The following is a 19,491-nucleotide window of genomic DNA, read 5'->3' on the forward strand; positions in this document are numbered from 1 at the left end:
AATGAGATATCATTTGCCTAGACAAATAATTAAGGTACTGTACCTAACTTTACTAACTAATTACTGAGGTAGTTAATAACATTAAGAATGCTAAAGTGTCATCGAAGCGTCTTGAGAATTGCGTTTTGACGCTGCCAACTGGAAGAGTAATTGAAAAATGTTATTAAAGTTGTTTGAATTTTTAGTTGCCACTGAATATAGAGCAAATGACAGAAGAAGAGCAGCAAGTAGTTCTGTCTCATCGGAAGCCAATCACAAAGACTCAAGACTTTTCTACTGATCTAGATGGTGATACATTCTCTGCTGACTCATACCTAAAGATTTTAAAATAAACTTGCGCTTAATATCGAATAAATTTATTAATTTACAACTTTTTAACAAATAAAAATAGAAAAATTAAGCTTTGAAGCCATGTATTCCCTCACAGGAAACAGGAAGTTCAAACAAGTAGCCTAAATCTACATAATGTAAATAAATGCTAGCGATTTTAATGGACTAAAATTAACCATGATAATACCCGACATCATTCATTGTGTGTATAGATAGTTATCCTACTAAAATTATGAAAAAGCATTCTTACAATGAAAAATTAAATAAAATCATATATATATAAAGAAAAGAAGAGTACAACTGGTACACTAACATGCGCAGTAAGAACATGGCACACAGCAAAGACTGCTGCTAAAAATACAATATAACATCACAGACCTTAAAAGTTACATTGTTTGTCTAAACCTTGTTAGCGGAAAGAGGAAGTGGAATAGAAGGATCCGTGGACTCAGTCGCGAGATCAGGAGGAGTACTGGGCAAATTCATCTCACTTGCATACTAAACAGCACAGTCCTTAGTCAATATCGAGAGAAGAAACTAGCACATGTAAATCTAACATTTAATGTTACCAGCTGTTATAAGCTTTTAAAAACTTGATGCTTACATCTGCAAAACCAAAATATGTTTAGCCTGTAGTGCAAGTAGCAATACATTCCCCAATGGAATTCAAATTGTGTTAAACTGATGAGTAAGTGGAATAAAGGAGATTGTACCTGATTATAACTTCATATATATCTAAATCTGAAAACTAGATAGAAGTAAAACACATAAGATACCAAAACGAAGCTTCTTTAAAGAGCACAGGGTTTGAAAGGTTTCAAGTGTCACCCAAAGTTGAAAAAAGGGGTAAAGTAAAATAGTGAGACTCGACATGAAGCTGTGGCTTGGTACAGCTTCATGGCTGAGCTGTGCCAAGCTACATGCTATTCATAACGAATAATACAACTTATATCAGACTCGGTTTACTGCAGCCATTATGTTTCTTCAGTTACCTCTACAGCATCATTTCTTTGAAAGAGTGGGGAAAAACTATTTACTCTATTTGATTTCTGTTTTTCCATCGAGTTCTACAAGTATAGTTCGAAAGGAATGGTGCTATTCTTAGGTCTTTCACAAGTGATTGAAAGTTGTTAATAGTGTCTAGAATCGGGGGCCTGCTTGCACGTATGAGGTTAGGCTTGAAACTGTTAAAGGTGATGCTCTAATAGTCTGCTTATAACATCATTCGACTGTCACAACAAACATGTGTTACCTGCGTGAGAGGAGATGTGGGTGAGCGGTCTTGATTGTTTTTGGAAGATGAGTGCATGGCATCGAGACACTCTGGCAACATGTTTGGCAACATATCTGAATATAAAGTATATGCATAGTGAAAGGCTGTACAATGAAATTGTATGGTTGGAGAAAGTGTGATATGAAGCAACATATGCGACAAAATGGAAAAAAGATGATCAAATATGCTGCAGCTTATGAGCAGATGGAGTGACTGTATGGGGTACCAATTCAATGGCCATTTGTGCATTTAATAACTTTGCTCACGAAGCATTAATCAAAACAAAAATTATTAATTATTGAAAGAAAAAAACTAGAGATTTTAATTAATAAACATTTACAAGTTTTGCTTCAACAGTAGAATGTTTTTCTTTTTTTTTTAGCATGAAGGACTTGTGTCTGCCTTGAGCACATACAATAACTATGTAAAGAATGCTTGTGTGAAGGTCGTGTGAAGGTCATGGCATTATACTTCGTTTTTCCTGTTTTTTTCTCAGACTTAATGATAAGGCAGCCACCTACTGTAAAAGCTAACTAGGTTGCCAATGAAGATGCTGCTGATGTACCTCTCCACTCAGTGTTCTACTTCTGATAAATTACATTCATTGTGGCTGTTCACAGCTTTTCATTTATAAATAAAAATATCATTCATTTTAATATCTGAAAAATATATATTGGAATATTGCGTAAGACTGATTAATTTAGAAGACAAAAATATCTTGTGAATGCTATTCAACTAATATTTGAGAAACAGCATGTTAGACTTGAAGTTGCGTATCACAGCAGCAGTGCGTCGAGTAGCAATGCCTATTTGTGAAGCCTCCACCGATAGAGCCTGATACAAGTTCTTATAGAAACTGATAATGCTAGGTGCTAAGGCAAATTTCAATCCCTTTTTTCCAAATATCTCCTGAACCATAGAAAATATCTACCTGGCAAAGAAAAACACAGTGTGTAGCTGTATTCTTCAGCATGTGCCACATTAGATGAGCTATGAGAAATGACATCATCATGTTGGGTGTTCAGGCTACAATAGTAGAGAGAATATTCAGTATAGCTGACAAGCGCTCAGGAATGGCATCATCATGTTGAGTGTTCAGATTACAAGTTCAGTTTGGATAGAATACTCAATGAAGCTGAGTTTATCATGTTAAGCATGGAATAGGTAAGGCCACATTACCATTTGTGAAAAGCACAAGCTACCTAGCAAACTAGCTTTCTGTACTATTACACCACAGGCTTTTAGGTGCTGGTGAAACGAACTACGGAGAGAAAAACTGCATTGGTGCATTCATGTCCTCTATGAGAGACCAGGAGCTCCATTGCAAGCCATTAATTTGATGAAACATGTCTAAAAACACACCAACTTTTCTGTGAGAAATCATAACGTACAGATGCTCCACCACTAGCAACTCTACAAGATCATGAAAGACCAATCGCTACCTGACAAACGTTTAAAAACTATAAATTGTTTATCACCCGGATTGTAAAGACTAGTGATATATCTGAAAAAGAAATGAGTGCACGATGCTAGAGCGGTCATTGCTAAATTTATCATTGCATCCTGGCTACTTGGTTATACCTGTAGGAGATTCTTTCCATATGAATACTGCATGAATATGGTATGAATACTGTATGAATATGGTATGAATACTGTATGAATGTGGTATGAAAACTATGAATTTGGTATGAAAACTGTATGAATATGATACGGATAGGCCTAGTGGGTGCTGTAAGGCGCATAGACGTGCAGACATATGATCACCACAAAAACTTTTTGTCAGTTGTTAGTTTTTGTAACATATTAGTAGGGCAAACTTTTTATTGACCTCAAAACCAGAAAAATTGACCTTATTGTTTTGGGAAATTGATTTTATTGACTTACTGCAAAGTTTACATTACAGCTCATTGCCTGGTGTTTTGGTGAACTCGGTAAAAAACTCTCTTATAATCTGAAGAACCTTCACATGAGCTGATTGCTTAGGTTTTTGAATCTTTGCTAGTGTAAAACTGAGTGCATGCTAGTCATATAATTGGGCAACGCATGCTATAAATAAAAATCAGTGGCTTGAGCAGATTTTATCGCGCCATGCTGACTCATCCTATACATAACGAATAAAGCAAGAGAAAAAACTCACCAACTTTTCATTAAAAAAAGAAAATACCCAAATACCTTAGTAAGGGAAAATTCTGAATTCCTAGTATGCATAAAGAGTGAAAATTGACTCAAAAATATAAAAATTGATCTAAAAGATCAAAATTGACCTAAAAGATCAAAATTGACCTAAAAGATCAAAATTGACAATTTATTGACCTTATAACTTGGCTATTAATGTACCTAGGGTGCTCATATGTGGTATTTTTGTGTTTTAAAGTGATCCAAACGTGCAAAAAAATTGACTTTATTGACAAAAGTTTGCCCTACATATTACGCATGAGTGAATGTTATGTTACACAGGTGCAATTTATCAGTTGGAATCATCACCGAGTAGATTTTTTCACTCGCTTATAGAATTTAGTAATATATGTTTACCTTGAATTTATAACAGCTGAATTTGTTTTTTCATCAAGAGGGATCATATTCCCATCAGGGGACATCACGGTTTCAGCAGCGCTGCCAGAAGAAACACGAGGACTAGCAGGGTTACCGGTGGAGGTTCCATGAGTTTTTGTGTCACTCGGAGTGCGGAGATCCACAGTGCTAGCAGAGAATGCAAAAGTACACAGCATTCATACGAGAATAAGAAAAACAAACTAAATGGAAAATTAGGTTGCGTTAAAAATGATATGGTGGTGATGACATAATATAGAGTATTTTCTAGATATATTACAATTCGTGACTAGCTCATGAAATCAGTCTACAAATATATATATATATATAATATATATAATATATACATATAGATTATATATAATATATATAGATAATCTATATTATGTCGACATGTAATGTATGAAAAGCTCCGTGTCCAAAGATTCTATGTTTATGCAATAGCTCAAAGCACTCGGGTGCTGGTGTATCATACTGTATGATACACCAGCACCCGAGTGCTTGTTTTTCACAACCAAATTTAGTATTTGACAGCAACAGCTGTATATCTATTTTTGCATGCAGCATAGATATTGGGATTTTTAAACAAGTGGCAATAACTCCTCTTTGATAATAGTTGATTTGTCTTCGGGGCACACATGTTTTATGCATCTGGGTGTTTACAATATTTCTAGAAACAGAAAGTGAATACAGTGAAACATTATTGAAGTCAAAGATAGAAGATCTAGTAACACTACCAAGTCCGTCAAATGACGCCACACAAGCTCCAGCTGCAAAAAAGACGAAAGGTCTGTTTTCAACTATTTTGACTAACAATTCGTACAATGCCAAGAAGATTTCGGGCCAAGCTATTATTGACAGAGAAGTAAAGGAGTATTTAGCAGAGGATCTTGAGCCAGAGTTGTCTTTGCCAAATGTATACTGGAAGAATTGTCAAGCCTATCCAAATTTGAGACATTTGGCTGAGCTACATATGCCTGTATTAGCATCATCTGCTCCTGTAGAGCGTTTGTTTAGCCAGGCTGGTCGAATCTTCCGTGCAGATAGATCTAAACTGACTGACGCCAACTTTGAAAGACTAATGTTCCTTCGGTCTAATAAACATCTTCTCTGGACAATATTGCTTATCAATTTTGGCATCAATATGACTTATTGTTTACATGATACTGGTTTATCCAAGGGTAAATTTTCTTGTTGTACATAGTACATTTATGTAATAAGAAGTGAATTCTTCCATTCCATGCTTGCTTAGTATATTTAGTTATTGTAATTGTAATACATTGCACTATTTGATATCTGTTGTCATCTGCATAATTTAATATTGAGCATTATTGTAGGTCTATGGTTTGTTTGAAATTATAGGTGAGGCTAGTTTATTTGACAAATACATGGCTGACATCCTTTGCATGGCTATAATTGTACCATTGCAGTGGATAGCAGTAGATATCTGTTGATTAGCAAGCAATTCTTGCAGCTGCTATAGCAAAAAAGCTCATTGGTCTAGTGCCTAGTGAAGTTTAATAGTGAAGTGCCTAGTGCATTTATGATTTTGCACTGTGCTAGTGCAATGTCTAGTGCACAAGAATTTTTGCTATTGCAGTGCCTAGTGCATTTTTGACTTCACTTTTCGATGCACTAGTGCTAGTGCAGTGCCTAGTGCACAAGAATTTCTGCTAGTGCAGTGCCTAGTGCATTTTATATTATTGCAATGCCATGCACTAGTGCTAGTGCAGTGCCTAGTGCACAAGAATTTCTGCTAGTGCAGTGCCTAGTGCATTTTATATTATTACTATGTCATGCGCTAATGCAGTGCCTAGTGCACCTTACTGTCGTCTAGCCAGCAAATAGTGCAGTGCGCTCAATACTCACTAGTGGCCCCAAGCCTGATTATACATATAATTAATGATTAGCCTTGTTAGAAGTCTGTGCTATTACATTGGAGACATTTCGAAAAACAGATAGTGGCTTCAATAGCCTTTTAATGTTGTGTTCAGACTGTAACTGGGTTGTAACATGTTGACTCTTCCTCTCAAGCATAGCTGTCACAATGCTGTTGACAGCAGTTCAAGATACTCAGTAAAAAATTGAATCCAAGAGTTGAAAACTTGCATTCTTTGCAGCGCACAAACCACACAAACCATATAAATTATCTTGGACAATTTATCAACCTCAAAGAATTGACGCTTTTGTTGAACCTAATCGGTGCCCTTAACAGCAACATCAGCAGCTGTATAATCATCTAAACCAGTACTTATATAACAATTTACAAATGTGATAGATTGGTGTGGTGGACCAACACCTGGGGGGGAGGGGGCTGTAATCGTGTGATATTGTTATTACTGAAAAAGAGTTCAGTACATGATCATACTTATTGCACTATGAACACTCTCTATTTTCTACATGACACCATGCTCTGCGCCTACATATTACAACTATTACAGTTCTCCTTTACGCTATTTGATGAAATACCTCACAGATTATCAGAAGAAGTAAAATGAAACCTTTTTGATGGAACATAGAAGATATAAGACCCAACCTGTCGTCATGTATCGTTGTATCCAGACTGCTTCCTGGGAGAGAAGGCTGATGAGCCCCCACCAACACACTTTCGTCTCCCTGCTAAAGCAAAAATGCCAGAACTTCTTGTCACAAATGTAGAAGTCTGACGGGTTGTGACCAGGTCACCAGAGAGATCTATGATAATGATTTCATCTATGGAAATGGTTGCTTAAGATTCCCAATTGCAACAACTTCTATGATTTGGAGTGAGCTATAGATCTATAGATCTATAGCCATTGGTTGCGCAAGCGATTACATCTACATGTGTATGGAGCCATAATTTGTAGATAGTAGCAGTGCTACAGAAATATACTAAGGTCAAGGACATCGTTCTGCCCCAAGGACAAACCATGTCATGACAATCAACAATGTGTATGCAAGACCTTATTTCCATTATAATGCTATTTTCATTGTGAACAGAATACAGCATTATAAAAAAAACTATATACCAATATTGCTGTTATGAGCTGCTTCATAGCCTAGTTGGTCGGCGACCAGAGCCAAAGTCCTACTTGATAAGCTTACTCATGGTTACAGAGACACACAGATGAGTACAAAGTTGAACCATTTTGGCAAAATTATATTTTTTTTAAATATGTTACACTTTTCCATAAATAAAAAAGACTAACTTTGGTTGCGTGTGGATAACAGATACTGACAGAAAATAACTTGTCATTATTAAATGGTCCTTTGCCTCATAAATTCATGCTAAAATCCAGGTGCTAAAAATGGGTATGCTCATCAAATGTTTTGTGCCTTCCAATATAGTTTAAAAAATAAAACTTTAAAAAAGACTAATGTTAAAGTAACAATCATATTGCGATGGCATAGCAAAAAATAGTTGCACTAGTTATGCAAAAGGGTTTTCATATACCAAACTAAAAATACCTTAGAAAGTCAAAAATGTGAATTTATAAAATAAATCAGGGAGCTGGTATTCTACCAGTTTTACTACATCCCTACCAGTTAGTCAATATCAACGTAAACACTCCTATCCAATTGGTGGTTTGGGAACTATATATAGCTATAGAGCTCCCAAATTTGAAAACTAATTATTAATATAATTATATATATAATTAGCTTCTATATATAATATAAATATATACATAATTATATATAGATCAATATATAATTATATACATAAATATATGATTATATATATATATGTACAAATAATTGTGTGTGTGCACAAGCGTGTCTACTAAATGTATATCTATAGAATAATTGTCTACTCACACCAATGTTTACATTGACAGTAATATTTATCCCAGTCTGATCTGTTGCTACCACAGGACGCAAGGCTTGTTCGCGGGAGCATTCAAGGCCATTCGTAGACACTCGACAGCGAGGCTTAGGAATGGGCTTATTTTGCAAATGTTTTACCTCAGATGCTTGCTCTTCCCTCAGCCTACAGAATTCATCATTTTTTCTAATTAAAAGCAAACTACATAGCAATTACAATGGCAGACATAATCTGCATGTAGACTACTCTACCTTAAATGCTCACTGCTCCATGTCATCTCTTTTAGCTTCTTTTTATGCTCCAGTTTCTTTCTTTTCAACCTTCTTTCTCGAATTTCATCAGTTTTACCATCAAAGGTTTTTTGCATCGTTTTCCAAGCTCGCATATTTTTTTCCTTCAATAACAATGCAAACATCATGATAAGTTAACATAACTACTCAACACTGAAGTTTGGAGATAGTTAGCCTTGTTATAATATTTATAATGGCAATAGCTAAGTGGCTGGATGAACAGCAAGTATTAGCAGTCTAACAGTTTCATAAGTTGCTAAAAATAAAAATAACTAGCAACCTTTTTTCCTGTACTGTACTTGACTCCGTTAAGTCTTTTGAGAACAAAAGGCTTACGATCGTTTTTCCAATCCACCCAAACAGGAAGAACACTGTCTTCGTCTCTTTCCAAAGAGCTGTCAACACTGGTTTCGAGTAAGAATTTATCTGTATCAAAATATGGAAGCTTTAACCTCAATATATTCACTTTACTATCTATCTTTCCCTGTTCATCAGTAGCAAGAGAGAGCAGCCAAAAACATTGCATCTGTGTACAAAGATAAGAAGGGTATTTACATGACTTTTCATTTTGAGTTTGTTTGTTTTCATTTCATTTTTTGTTTCCGAACTGATCTATCAATATGGTGCAGATGAGAGAAATGGAAGAGGAGAGAAAAAGAAAGATAGAGAAAGGGAAGAGAGCAAAAACAGGAGAAAGAAATGAGAGAAGATAGAGAGGAAAATGGAAGAGAGAAGAGAGAGGAAAATGGAAGAGAGGAGAGAGAGGAAAATGGAAGAGAGAAGAGAGAGGAAAATGGAAGAGAGGAGAGAGAGGAAAATGAAAGAGAGGAGAGAGAGGAAAATGGAAGAGAGAAGAGAGAGGAAAATGGAAGAGAGGAGAGAGAGGAAAATGGAAGAGAGAAAAGAGAGGAAAATGGAAGAGAGAAGAGAGAGGAAAATGGAAGAGAGGAGAGAGAGGAAAATGGAAGAGAGAAGAGAGAGGAAAATGGAAGAGAGGAGAGAGAGGAAAATGGAAGAGAAGATAGAGAGAAAAATGAAAGAGAGGAGAGAGAGGAAAATGATGAAGAAAAAAATGAGAAAAGAAAAAAAGAGAGCAGTAAAGAGATGGGAGAAAGAAAGATGGAGAAAGAAAGAGATGCCCTTCTTGTTACCACTGGTGACCTTTCCAAGAATCAATTCTCAGCTTTTAGTTAACTGGTCAGGGATCTGTATCGTTAGGTCACAGGAATACCATTGAATCTTAAAAAACTGCTAGCATTATTGCAAACAAGAACCGTTTAGGAGCAATGTAAGAGATCACCCAATAACGTGAAAGACTAAATTTTGAAAAAACAACAACTTTAAAAAACATGGCTCTACGATGACTTCTCAATTTTGAAGTGTTCAAAAATCATGCCTATGTCACATAAAATGGACAAAGAAAAACTTGCAATGTGACATTCATAGGAACATACCATAGGCTTCACTGTTCGAGGTATAGGTTTGTGAAACAAACACAATGAGGAAGGTAGTGTCCCTTGAAACTTGGTCTAGCGCTTGATACTTGGATACATTGGCTACAATAAATACTGTTCATCGAGTTGCTAGTAAATAATTGTTAGTAAAGACAGCTTGTCAATGAAAACAAGTTGATTGCTAGAACTGTCTTAGTAGAATTAACTCACCAGGAAGTGCGTCAGACAGACAGGATATAACTAGCTCATGGTCATCGATATGTACATTTTGCTTCAATTCCTCTATGAAAGTATCGACTAAGTCAGCATCGGAATGGTGGTATATCACAAGAGCGTCGAACAAGCTTAAATCATCACTGTCAGCATTGGCCATTATTCATGATCTGACACCTGCTTATTGCTAGCAGCCTTAGTCCAGCTAACCGCATGATGCATGTAAAGGCTCCGCAAATCTAGCATTCATCTTATCATAACCTACAAATCAAAATCTTTTGAGCTGATAACCCGCACCATGGCAGTAAATCAAGCAAAGTTTCTCATTCAAGTTAGCTGATTGGTGCCTTCGAATGGGCCAACATTTAGACAAAGCAGCAGATTGTGAGGCCAATGTGAGTTTTGATTATGTATATAGAACAAGAGTTATTCAAACAAGAGCTTTAACTCGCACTATATTAAAAAAGCTTGACAAGAAAATATTCTTAGTTTTATTCGAATAATCAGGACCCAGAACTTATTGTTTATTTAGTATTAGAAATTTGAATGAGGTAAAAATTGACCTGATCAGAGATCTTTAAAAAGGAATTACCTGTATAGGATCGGGACAAGATCCTTGATGAAAAATTCCCAGACAGCAATGCGAAAACTTTAGAAAACTTCTAATGTGTGTCGAGATGATGAGTTAACTTTCATATCTACAACAAGGGCAGATAACTCTCACTTTTTAGTTATAGCGGCTTATGCTGTGACAGAAGACTTTTCCAATAGTTATTTTTAAAATGCAATAACTGTCTAACAGTAAATTGTGTAGTGACGCAAGCCAATCTATTATTTGAATGGCAGTTAATAGAGTACAGACAACTCTCAATCAGTGATTATTAAACAACCATAACATGACCGACTATTGTGAAGCTATCACTAAGATCTAGAAAAGTCTGATTAGCTAATCATTACTAGTTCTTCCAATGAAGCATTCACATTAGAAAGTTGAATTTGGTAATTAGTTATAAGCCTAGAGTATGCCAGACCTCTCAGGTAAGAGGATACAGTAGGGTCAGGTGCCATCTATGAGCTGCTAGTGTGAACAACAATGTGCTTACGTACTTCTGTGCACACAATTATACATTATATACAGGATGCTCAAGTATATAAATAGTGTTAATGGAAACCAAAACCATCCTCTTTACAAACTATATCAGTAGACAAAAATGAATGCTATATACTTCAAGTTTATACAAAAATATGCAATAGACACCATGTTAGTGAGTACACCTAAATGATATATATATTAATTCTTCCTACTTCATAATTTCAACTATTGCTGTATATTGTCGTTTGTTGTATCGCTGGTTTTTAGTAGCCTTTATTGGGATACATCGAGCAATAGAACGCTGTCGGCCTCATTGTTGAGGCATGCATGTAGAGCGCACAGTCTATTGATATGACAGTTTCCTAGCCATGAGCTGACATTGGCAATAGAAATAAAATCTCTTCCAATAGTAGCTCAAGACCGCTTTTCAACTAATAAAAATATACAATCGCTCCAACTTCATCTACAGCAAATTTCCAATCAGTGCTTTCTAATATTTTGCTATCCCAATGCTGATTGGTTCAAAAACATTTAGCATTGACTTTGTCTCTTTGATTCTCGCCAAAGTCATGCTTCGCTGTTCATTCCTCAGTGATCTCTTACGGATTTCGGTATTCTATGTACAATGTAATATGCAAGTACAGCACATATACAAGGCACATATTCACATACTATTTCACATGGGAAATAATTGTGAAAGTTTTGAACAGTTTAAAGGCCCATACTTGAAAAAAAGTAATTATTTCACAGAAGTGTACACTTCAGGTGAGACTGGAAAAAACTGCCACAAGAAGTAGGGATTACTGTATCCCAAAATTATGATGCAAGCGCATAAAAATAAGTGCTATAGCTATATGCATGATACAAATGTATCATAAAAGTAGTGAGCATGTTACCTACAACTGGAAGATGTGTACAATAGAGAGAGATTAAAAAATCTGATAAAACTTGGTTTTAGATGTATATCTGCTAAATTCAGGATTACGTGGCAAGAGGTGAGAATGGGACGGAATCATACAAATACTTTATATTGCAACATATATATAATATATATATATATCCTTAATATAAATACATGTAGGTTGTAGTTTTTGCATTGAAGGTTCTATAACAGACTCGTTCAAGGATTTGGCTGGTAAACCCAGATATACTCAAAAACTACGCAATGCATAGTACTGGAAAGTGTATAATATTTCCAAAAACAATCTGGTAACATACATTACCTATGTCCCATGAAACCAAGCAATAAATCAAGAAAGACAAACAAAATATTTACTAGATCCTATAGTAAATATTACTAGTAAATCCTCATACAAACTCTACTTTGCCAAATCATCAACCCACCTCCCGCTACTCCTACTATTTAATCTAAGTGCTGCCTCCGATTAGATGTCTTTTCACTAGGAACCTTTGGTGGTGACTTGCCAGTCCTCTTTTTCATCACAGAAAAAAGTGGGATCAATCAAGGTCCTCCCACTTAACCCTCTCCAAGAACATCAATTCAAAAAGAAGCTCATTCAAACTTACTTCATAATGCAATTAATGACATAAGTGAAAAATACAATTATTTTAGTACTAAAGCCCAGTCTGATAATTGCACGGCAAATGCACGAAATTCAATTTAGCGAAACGAAACTGAGTTTTGAGCATTTGCTGTCCAGCCACTAAAAATAGCAGACTTTAGAGTTTAGCACTTCACTTGATGTTTGCTTAAACTGCCTTCTTTCAACAATTGCTGAGCTGATATACCGAGATTAAGTCTACCTGATCTAGTGAATGCTAATTAGTCCATCTCAAAACTGATTAATATTAATTCATCTCCGCAGTCACTGCTACCAAACTAATTATCCAATCAGGTTGTTTTTAAAATTTCATAAAGCAAGAAGTGATGTAAGAGGTACTCCATTTTGGATTTGTCATGTGGTACGCTAACAGCTGAGTGGTAAGTAAATTAATATTTTTGTGGCCAAAAGTAAAAATATTGATACACAAAAATAAAAAGTTATATAATAAGTATAAATATATTTATAAAAGTTTTAACAGTAGTATGATTTAACAGTACATATAGTCTTATACAAGTTTAAATGGCTACTTCATGAAGCTAATACTTACCTAATTTTTTTGAAATTAAGTTAAATATTGCAGGTTGGGGTATAATGGGACAGGTACACTGAGACACTGTCCCATTATACCCCAAACCACACCGGTATTTGTAATACTGAAATATTTTCAAAAATTCTCACTGCATGGTGTTATGACGGTTTATCGTTTTTCTGCAGGTGATTAAAACAGCTTCAAAATGCCTAGAAAACCCAAGCGAGCAAAAGATCCATGAGCGCCGCCTCCGTCTAATGAGACTATGAAAGCTGCTATAATGCTAGTGCTTGAGGAAAGCCACTCAATTCGCTAAGCTGCTGACACACACGGCATATCACAATCAGCCCTGCACAGGCATGTAAAGGATGCTAAACTGAAGGGGTTAGAAAATATTCACAATTTTCAGCCAAATTTGAGCAATCGCAAGGTGTTTACAGAAGAGCAAGAAAAGATGTTTTGTGATTACCTTCTCACAGCTGCCAAGCATCATCATGGCCTAACTCCTGTTGCTGCTAGAAAATATGCATATGAATACCGCCGAAAAAGTTAATGCCGACTTTCCACACAGTTGGCGCAATACTAAGTGTGCAGGGTTAAACTGGTTATATGGTTTCAAAAAAAGGTTTCCTCAAATCAGCATCCGTAAACCTGAGGCTACCAGTCTTAGTAGACTGACCAGTTTCAATAAAACCAATGTTCAAGAATTTTTCAGAAATCTGGAACAACTACTGGTTGATAACAAGTTTGAAGCTCAACATATATATAATTTTAATGAAAATGGGTTAACAACGGCACACAAACCACCCAAAATATTGGCGGACAAAAAGTCTAAACAAGTAGGCCAGCTTACTTCTGCTGAGAGAGGAACACTTGTGACGTTTATGGAATGTGTAAATGCTTTAGGGAATGCCATGCCTCCATTTATGATATTTCCGCGAGTACACTTTAAGCTGACTATGATTAACGGAGCCCCTTCTGGAACATCTGGAGCTGCGCAACCTACTGGCTGGATGCCTGGTGAAGTTTTTATTGACTGGTTGAAACATTTCAGGAAGCATACTTCATGTAATCCAGCAAATCCAGTTTTACTCCTGATGGACAACCATGTAAGCCACATAAGAGTTGAAAGTGTTATATTTGCGAAAGAAAATGGAATGTCTTTGCTTACCTTCCCTCCCCATTGCTCGCATAAATTGCAACCCTTAGATAGAAGTATCTATAGGCCACTTAAACATCAATATAATACTGCATGCAACAACTGGATGGTGAACCACCCCGAAAGAACCATTTCCATACATGAAATCGATGGACTAGTTAGACAGGCATACCCTAAAGCTTTCACATGTAAAAACATAACATCAGGCTTCAAAGTTGCTGGCATATGGCCATTCAATCCTGATATATTTACAAATGACGATTTTATGGGATCATACGTTACTGACAGGGACAATCCTAACCAGAGAGGCCAGTTAGATATTGATCCAGACAAAGGTACATCAAGTCAAGTTATAGCTACTCCAACGCAACCAGCTGCAACTGTTGCACACCCTAATTGTCCTACACCAGAAGAAGTCTGACCATATCCAAAAGCCCCACCTAGAAAGGGCAACAAAGCTGTGGGTAGACAAGGCAAGTCAATAGTGCTAACAGACACTCCAGTCAAAGATCAACTGATAGCCAAACTAACCGCAAAAACAAGTAATTCGTTGTTATAGTAGCATATAGATATATAGTGTAAATAATTGAACTGACATCAGTTTGGTTGTATTATTTATCTCTAGCTTTCATCCAAGTTTAAATGTGATTGTGTTAATTTTAGCAAGGAATGCGAGCAAGCAGAGAAAAAAAATGAAGAGAGCTTACACCTGAGGAAAGCAGTGAAGATGATGAGGCAGAAACTGAAAATCTTCTGGCTACTGCTCTGGAGTCTGACAGTGATGACTATGCTGAAGAGAACTGCGATGTCAACACAATAAGCATAGGATCGTTCGTTGTTGTCAAATATAGCAGCAGCAAATCTGTAGCATATTATGTAGGACAAATCCAAAATATTGAAGATGACTCATTTAAAACCAACTTTTTAAAGCGGTGTGGGGATTCTTTTGTTTGGCCTGATGAAAAAGATGAGGATGTTTTGCTGCAAGACAGCATAGAAACGATCTTGCCTAATACTACTTCAGTGGGTGGGACTGCGCGAGTGTGTCTGAAATTGCAGTTTGCAGCTGATGTTTCTAATGTTAACTAACATTATTATTGGGCTAGTAGTAATAAACCTGCCAAGCATACTAATGTATGTGTATATGAAGTTGCAATAGCATAAATATTCATATTAATTAATATGCATAATTTAGATGATTGTTATTCATGTTAAAATAAATGTTGTTTCAACTAAATCCTACCATCCCAATGAACCCCATGACCTGTCCCAATGTACCCCGACATCTGGGGTACATTGGGACAGCAGTGTGACTTAATAAAATCGGCAAAAGCACATAAGAAAATCATGTTACATAGTAATCATTAAAGATGTGTGAACTCGAACGGTCAGACTACATATTCTGCAACTTTCAACTTTTTCCGAGCAATATGTTGCAAACAATTGCAAAAACTCATTTTTTGTCCCAATGTACCCCATTCTCCCCTACAGTGTAGATACCGGCGAAACCTCATGATACATTGTGTTAATACTGAGTTCTGCTTAGCCACTTGCAGAATGGCTTATGAGTGTCAGAGAGAATCAGACAAGCATGTGCAATAATTAGCTCAGCTTTTTCAATCTTCAGAGCAAACGAACACTTCCTCTGTACGTATATTGAAAAGTCTCTAACTGAAATGAGATCTTTGTTGAGACACTTGTTGCTGACATATTAGGTTGGCAGCATCTTAATACATTTTCTTCAAGGCTTGCTAACAAAGTTTTTTCATACATCAAACCATATAGCTGAGTTGCTTCTGACAACTGTTTTTCATATACTGACAGATAGTGTACTTTGTTTATGGTTTTCAACACAGGTGTCCTTTAGCGGGGATATTGCCGAAGCCGAGACCGGGCCGTAGTCTACACACACCAAAAAACAACTGTTGTTTTTTGGTGTGTGTAGACTACGGCCCGGTCTCGGCTTCGGCAATATCCCCGCTAAAGGACACCTTTGGTTTTCAGTGTCTCGAGTGTGTGTAGGGTATCTAGACTGAAAGACCTGTCACAACTCATAAGGCCTACTAAATTTCGCCGCCGAGGTTCCAGCCGCACTATTTTACCATTCTTCATTAACCAACGGACTACATGTATCTCAAAAATCGACAAACTTTATTAATTCTAGCATCGCGTCAACTGTGTTGACTATCAATTACAGCTGCTATCTAAGATAGATTTTTAAAAGAGCTGGAAACAAAGACGAAATTTAATTACATAACGTACAAATAAATCAAACAATTATCATCTAATATAAAAATTCAAAAGATACCCAATAATACAAAGGAAAAAGAACCAATTAAAGATCGCAGTTACTACCATTAGGCAAATCGGTTGCAACTTTACCTACTAGTACTAGATATGTAGCGATTCCTATTTTGTGTTTAATCGATGGTTAGTTTTTAAAAAAACTATCTTCAATTCGATAATCTTACGCGCGTTTTAAGTGGCTGGTTTATATTGGTCAAGTTTAGGCAACTCCGTAAGTGTGTACATCCCTAAGTGGTGACTCCGGCGTTTTTTATCAGCAAATGATTGGCATAGCCGGTATGTCGTTGGTTTACAAACTTGACATTATAAAAATCAAAACAAATTCAAGCTACCCAATCATGCTGTCAAAACTAACTTAGCTAAAGTCACCTCAAATTATGTAAATTATAAAACATTTTAACTCGTTTAGCTCTGACAGCGTATAGGTTGAAATAAAAAGTTATGGAATTTAATTTGGATCCTCTTCCACACAGCTAAAATGAATATGACACGCTTGTGAATGTCAAGAACCTTATATCATAAAAATCTTACCCATATATATACCGCATTACATAATTAACTGCACATTTATTTGGTTAGAATCCTTTGAGACTAAAAGTAGATGCGGCTTAAATAATCAGCTGACCAGATCAAAACCTGACAACACTTGGAATTTATTAAAAAGTCGATTATTCTTTAAACAAAATTTTTATATGCATGTACATATTTGGTACAAAATATCTCATTTGTATAAAACCTATAATGCACACTACATATACTAAATGCTACTCCATGCGCTGTATGATTAACACCAGAAAATTACAACTCATTCAGTTACTTAAATAGGATACTATAGAGATCAAATCTACAATAGTTGCTGTTCAAATGTGGCAAGGCAATTTTAAAGTGAGATTTATATCAACCTGTTGTGTTTGTTGAACCTTTACTCCATGCTTACCTAATTAGTATCAATGGAAGCAACCTTCATAACTTGTCAAAACCATTTTGTTTGCACCTTAAATTTTTATGAAGTCACTTTCAAATGTCTTGTTAATCAAAGTGTTTCTTAGTGTCTTATATTGATGCCTGCAATGAAAATCAAAATCTATTAATAATTTTTTGATTTTAAATTGTTTTCAGCTTTACAACCCAGTGAAGTCGGAGACTATGAAACATGACGCTGATGGCAATTATTTTCTCTTTGTAGATTGTGATCATAACTGGAATCAATGAAGTTACTCATCCTTTAGCCAACCTGCGCGCAAGCACACATGTATAAGTCCGCATAGCAATAGCTGCATAGCTGCGTACATTCAAGAGTTTGTGTTAATGCAACACATGTGCGCAACTTCTAAACCATAAACGTCAACAAATTCGCTACAATAGTTTTTATGGTTCGCACGCAAAAAATGATGGAGTGAATAAATATGAGCGAAGACGATTTGCTCACCGCGACGTAGCAACCTAGCAAGTTCACATCTTATTGGTCGATTGCACAGCAAAACCTAAAACTGGAACCTGTCATAAAAGGATTATGGATAGGCCTTACCAAGAATTGCCCGGTGTATTCATGCGTACGACAGAGAAAATGCATATCGTGTGTAATGCATCTTCCAGATGGCCTGCTTAAGTAGTAAAGAGCATCATCTGACTGATAGATGGAAGAACTCATCATGGAATACTAACCTATCAAGATTTCACCAACCCTGAAGGAAGATGATCTGAATGTCAGCATGATACGCGAAGAAGTAAAATACAGAGAACATCCAATAGAAGTCTTATTTCAAGCAAACGATAAAATGATGGTCAACGATTATCAGCAACGGCAGCAAGACTTTACTGCGAAAGCATCTGATAGTGAAGGCAAACGTTTTCATTGCGATGAATGCGATGCTACATTCACCATGATCGGTAATCTAAATCGACACAAGAAAGGACATTCTAATCATAGGCCGTACACATGCGACTTTTGTCTCCGCGGCTTTCTTCGTCGTACAAGTTATATTGAGCACATGCGACTTCATACAGGTGAGAAGCCATATACGTGCACTAACTGCCAGCAGACGTTTGTTAGAAAAAAATGTCATCAAATGCATATACGAAAATGTAAAAATATTGTTGATCAAGGCATCTCATCTCATCAAAGACCAGGTAGTATACAAGAACTTTGTTTTGGATATGGCAGGCAGTTGAGCCAAAGCTCTGAAAAAGACTTTGAGAGCTCAGACCAAGCCCTTGATCTCTCTGCTAAATCTTTTTACAATACCGGATCCACTAATTCCTTGTCAACATATCGCCTATCGAAAAATCCTTTAAATTCTACTGCTAGAACAATTCACAGCTTAGAAAAAGAATCTATCAAAAATTTGTGCGCACTGAGTTCAGACGCATACAATTTAGAATCTCCTATTGACATGACCAAATCCAATCAATGGCCAGTTGGGGCTATGGACTACCAAGTGGGAAACAGGGCGCGATACTCGAGCATGCGCAAAGACAGTAGTAGTGATGCTTCAGAAATAAGCTCTACCCAAGATATTCCTGTAATGTTACCTGATATGCTGAGAATGGACTCCTTTACCATTGATGGTTTCCAACAAAATAGTACTATGTTATGGCCATGCCAATATTGTCAAATCTATTTTGTAGAAAAAAGTCATCAGTTAGCTCATATGGCTTTGCATGATAAACAAGATCCCATGAAATGCACTGCTTGCTCTCACAAATCAGGGGACGTGAGAGAGTTTTTGATACACCATTGACACGTGTCTGTTCATTTTACAATATAATATACTGCACACGTGTTAGTAAATATCGCTCTATTGATTTATATTAACTATTTATGCTTACTATTAACTCTGTACTACAAGAGCTAACCTTACATTTGAGCCGATGGCACTTGTGTCTGACCTTATGATGCAAATGTCGCTATTACAACATTGAAATT

General features: G+C 36.3%; 2 protein-coding genes across 2 annotated transcripts; one reads left to right on the forward strand and one right to left on the reverse strand.

Annotated features, from left to right (window-relative positions):
* Nucleotides 1-342: 342 nt before the first annotated feature.
* LOC137406073 (uncharacterized) lies at nucleotides 343-10,617 on the reverse strand. The gene is made up of 11 exons (XM_068092601.1): nucleotides 10,505-10,617; nucleotides 9,910-10,173; nucleotides 9,700-9,801; nucleotides 8,526-8,671; nucleotides 8,207-8,349; nucleotides 7,949-8,120; nucleotides 6,690-6,772; nucleotides 4,136-4,303; nucleotides 2,535-2,629; nucleotides 1,583-1,677; nucleotides 343-828 (listed from the first exon to the last, which is right to left on the reverse strand). Exons 2-11 carry the CDS (start codon nucleotides 10,070-10,072, stop codon nucleotides 730-732), a joined length of 1,266 nt encoding a protein of 421 aa, XP_067948702.1. The 5' UTR covers nucleotides 10,073-10,173; nucleotides 10,505-10,617; the 3' UTR covers nucleotides 343-729.
* Nucleotides 10,618-18,111: 7,494 nt separating this feature from the next.
* Nucleotides 18,112-19,356, forward strand: LOC137406242 (zinc finger protein Aiolos-like). The gene has a single exon (XM_068092780.1). The coding sequence runs from the start codon at nucleotides 18,278-18,280 to the stop codon at nucleotides 19,304-19,306; it is 1,029 nt and encodes a 342-aa protein (XP_067948881.1). The 5' UTR covers nucleotides 18,112-18,277; the 3' UTR covers nucleotides 19,307-19,356.
* The last annotated feature ends 135 nt before the right edge of the window (nucleotides 19,357-19,491 follow it).

This window comes from Watersipora subatra, chromosome 1 (genome assembly GCF_963576615.1).
Source record: "Watersipora subatra chromosome 1, tzWatSuba1.1, whole genome shotgun sequence".
NCBI classification, from domain to species: Eukaryota; Metazoa; Bryozoa; class Gymnolaemata; order Cheilostomatida; family Watersiporidae; genus Watersipora; species Watersipora subatra.

Excerpts from the sequence above, each read along its gene's own strand:
- LOC137406073 (XM_068092601.1), bottom strand. The coding sequence starts at position 10,072 with ATGGCCAATGCTGACAGTGATGATTTAAGCTTGTTCGACGCTCTTGTG. Across the intron at positions 8,350-8,525 it reads AGTACAGTACAGGAAAAAAG|GAAAAAAATATGCGAGCTTG; the intron begins GTTGCTAGTTAT and ends TTGTTATTGAAG. Across the intron at positions 4,304-6,689 it reads ACAACGATACATGACGACAG|CACTGTGGATCTCCGCACTC; the intron begins GTTGGGTCTTAT and ends ATTCTCTGCTAG.
- LOC137406242 (XM_068092780.1), top strand. The coding sequence starts at position 18,278 with ATGATACGCGAAGAAGTAAAATACAGAGAACATCCAATAGAAGTCTTA.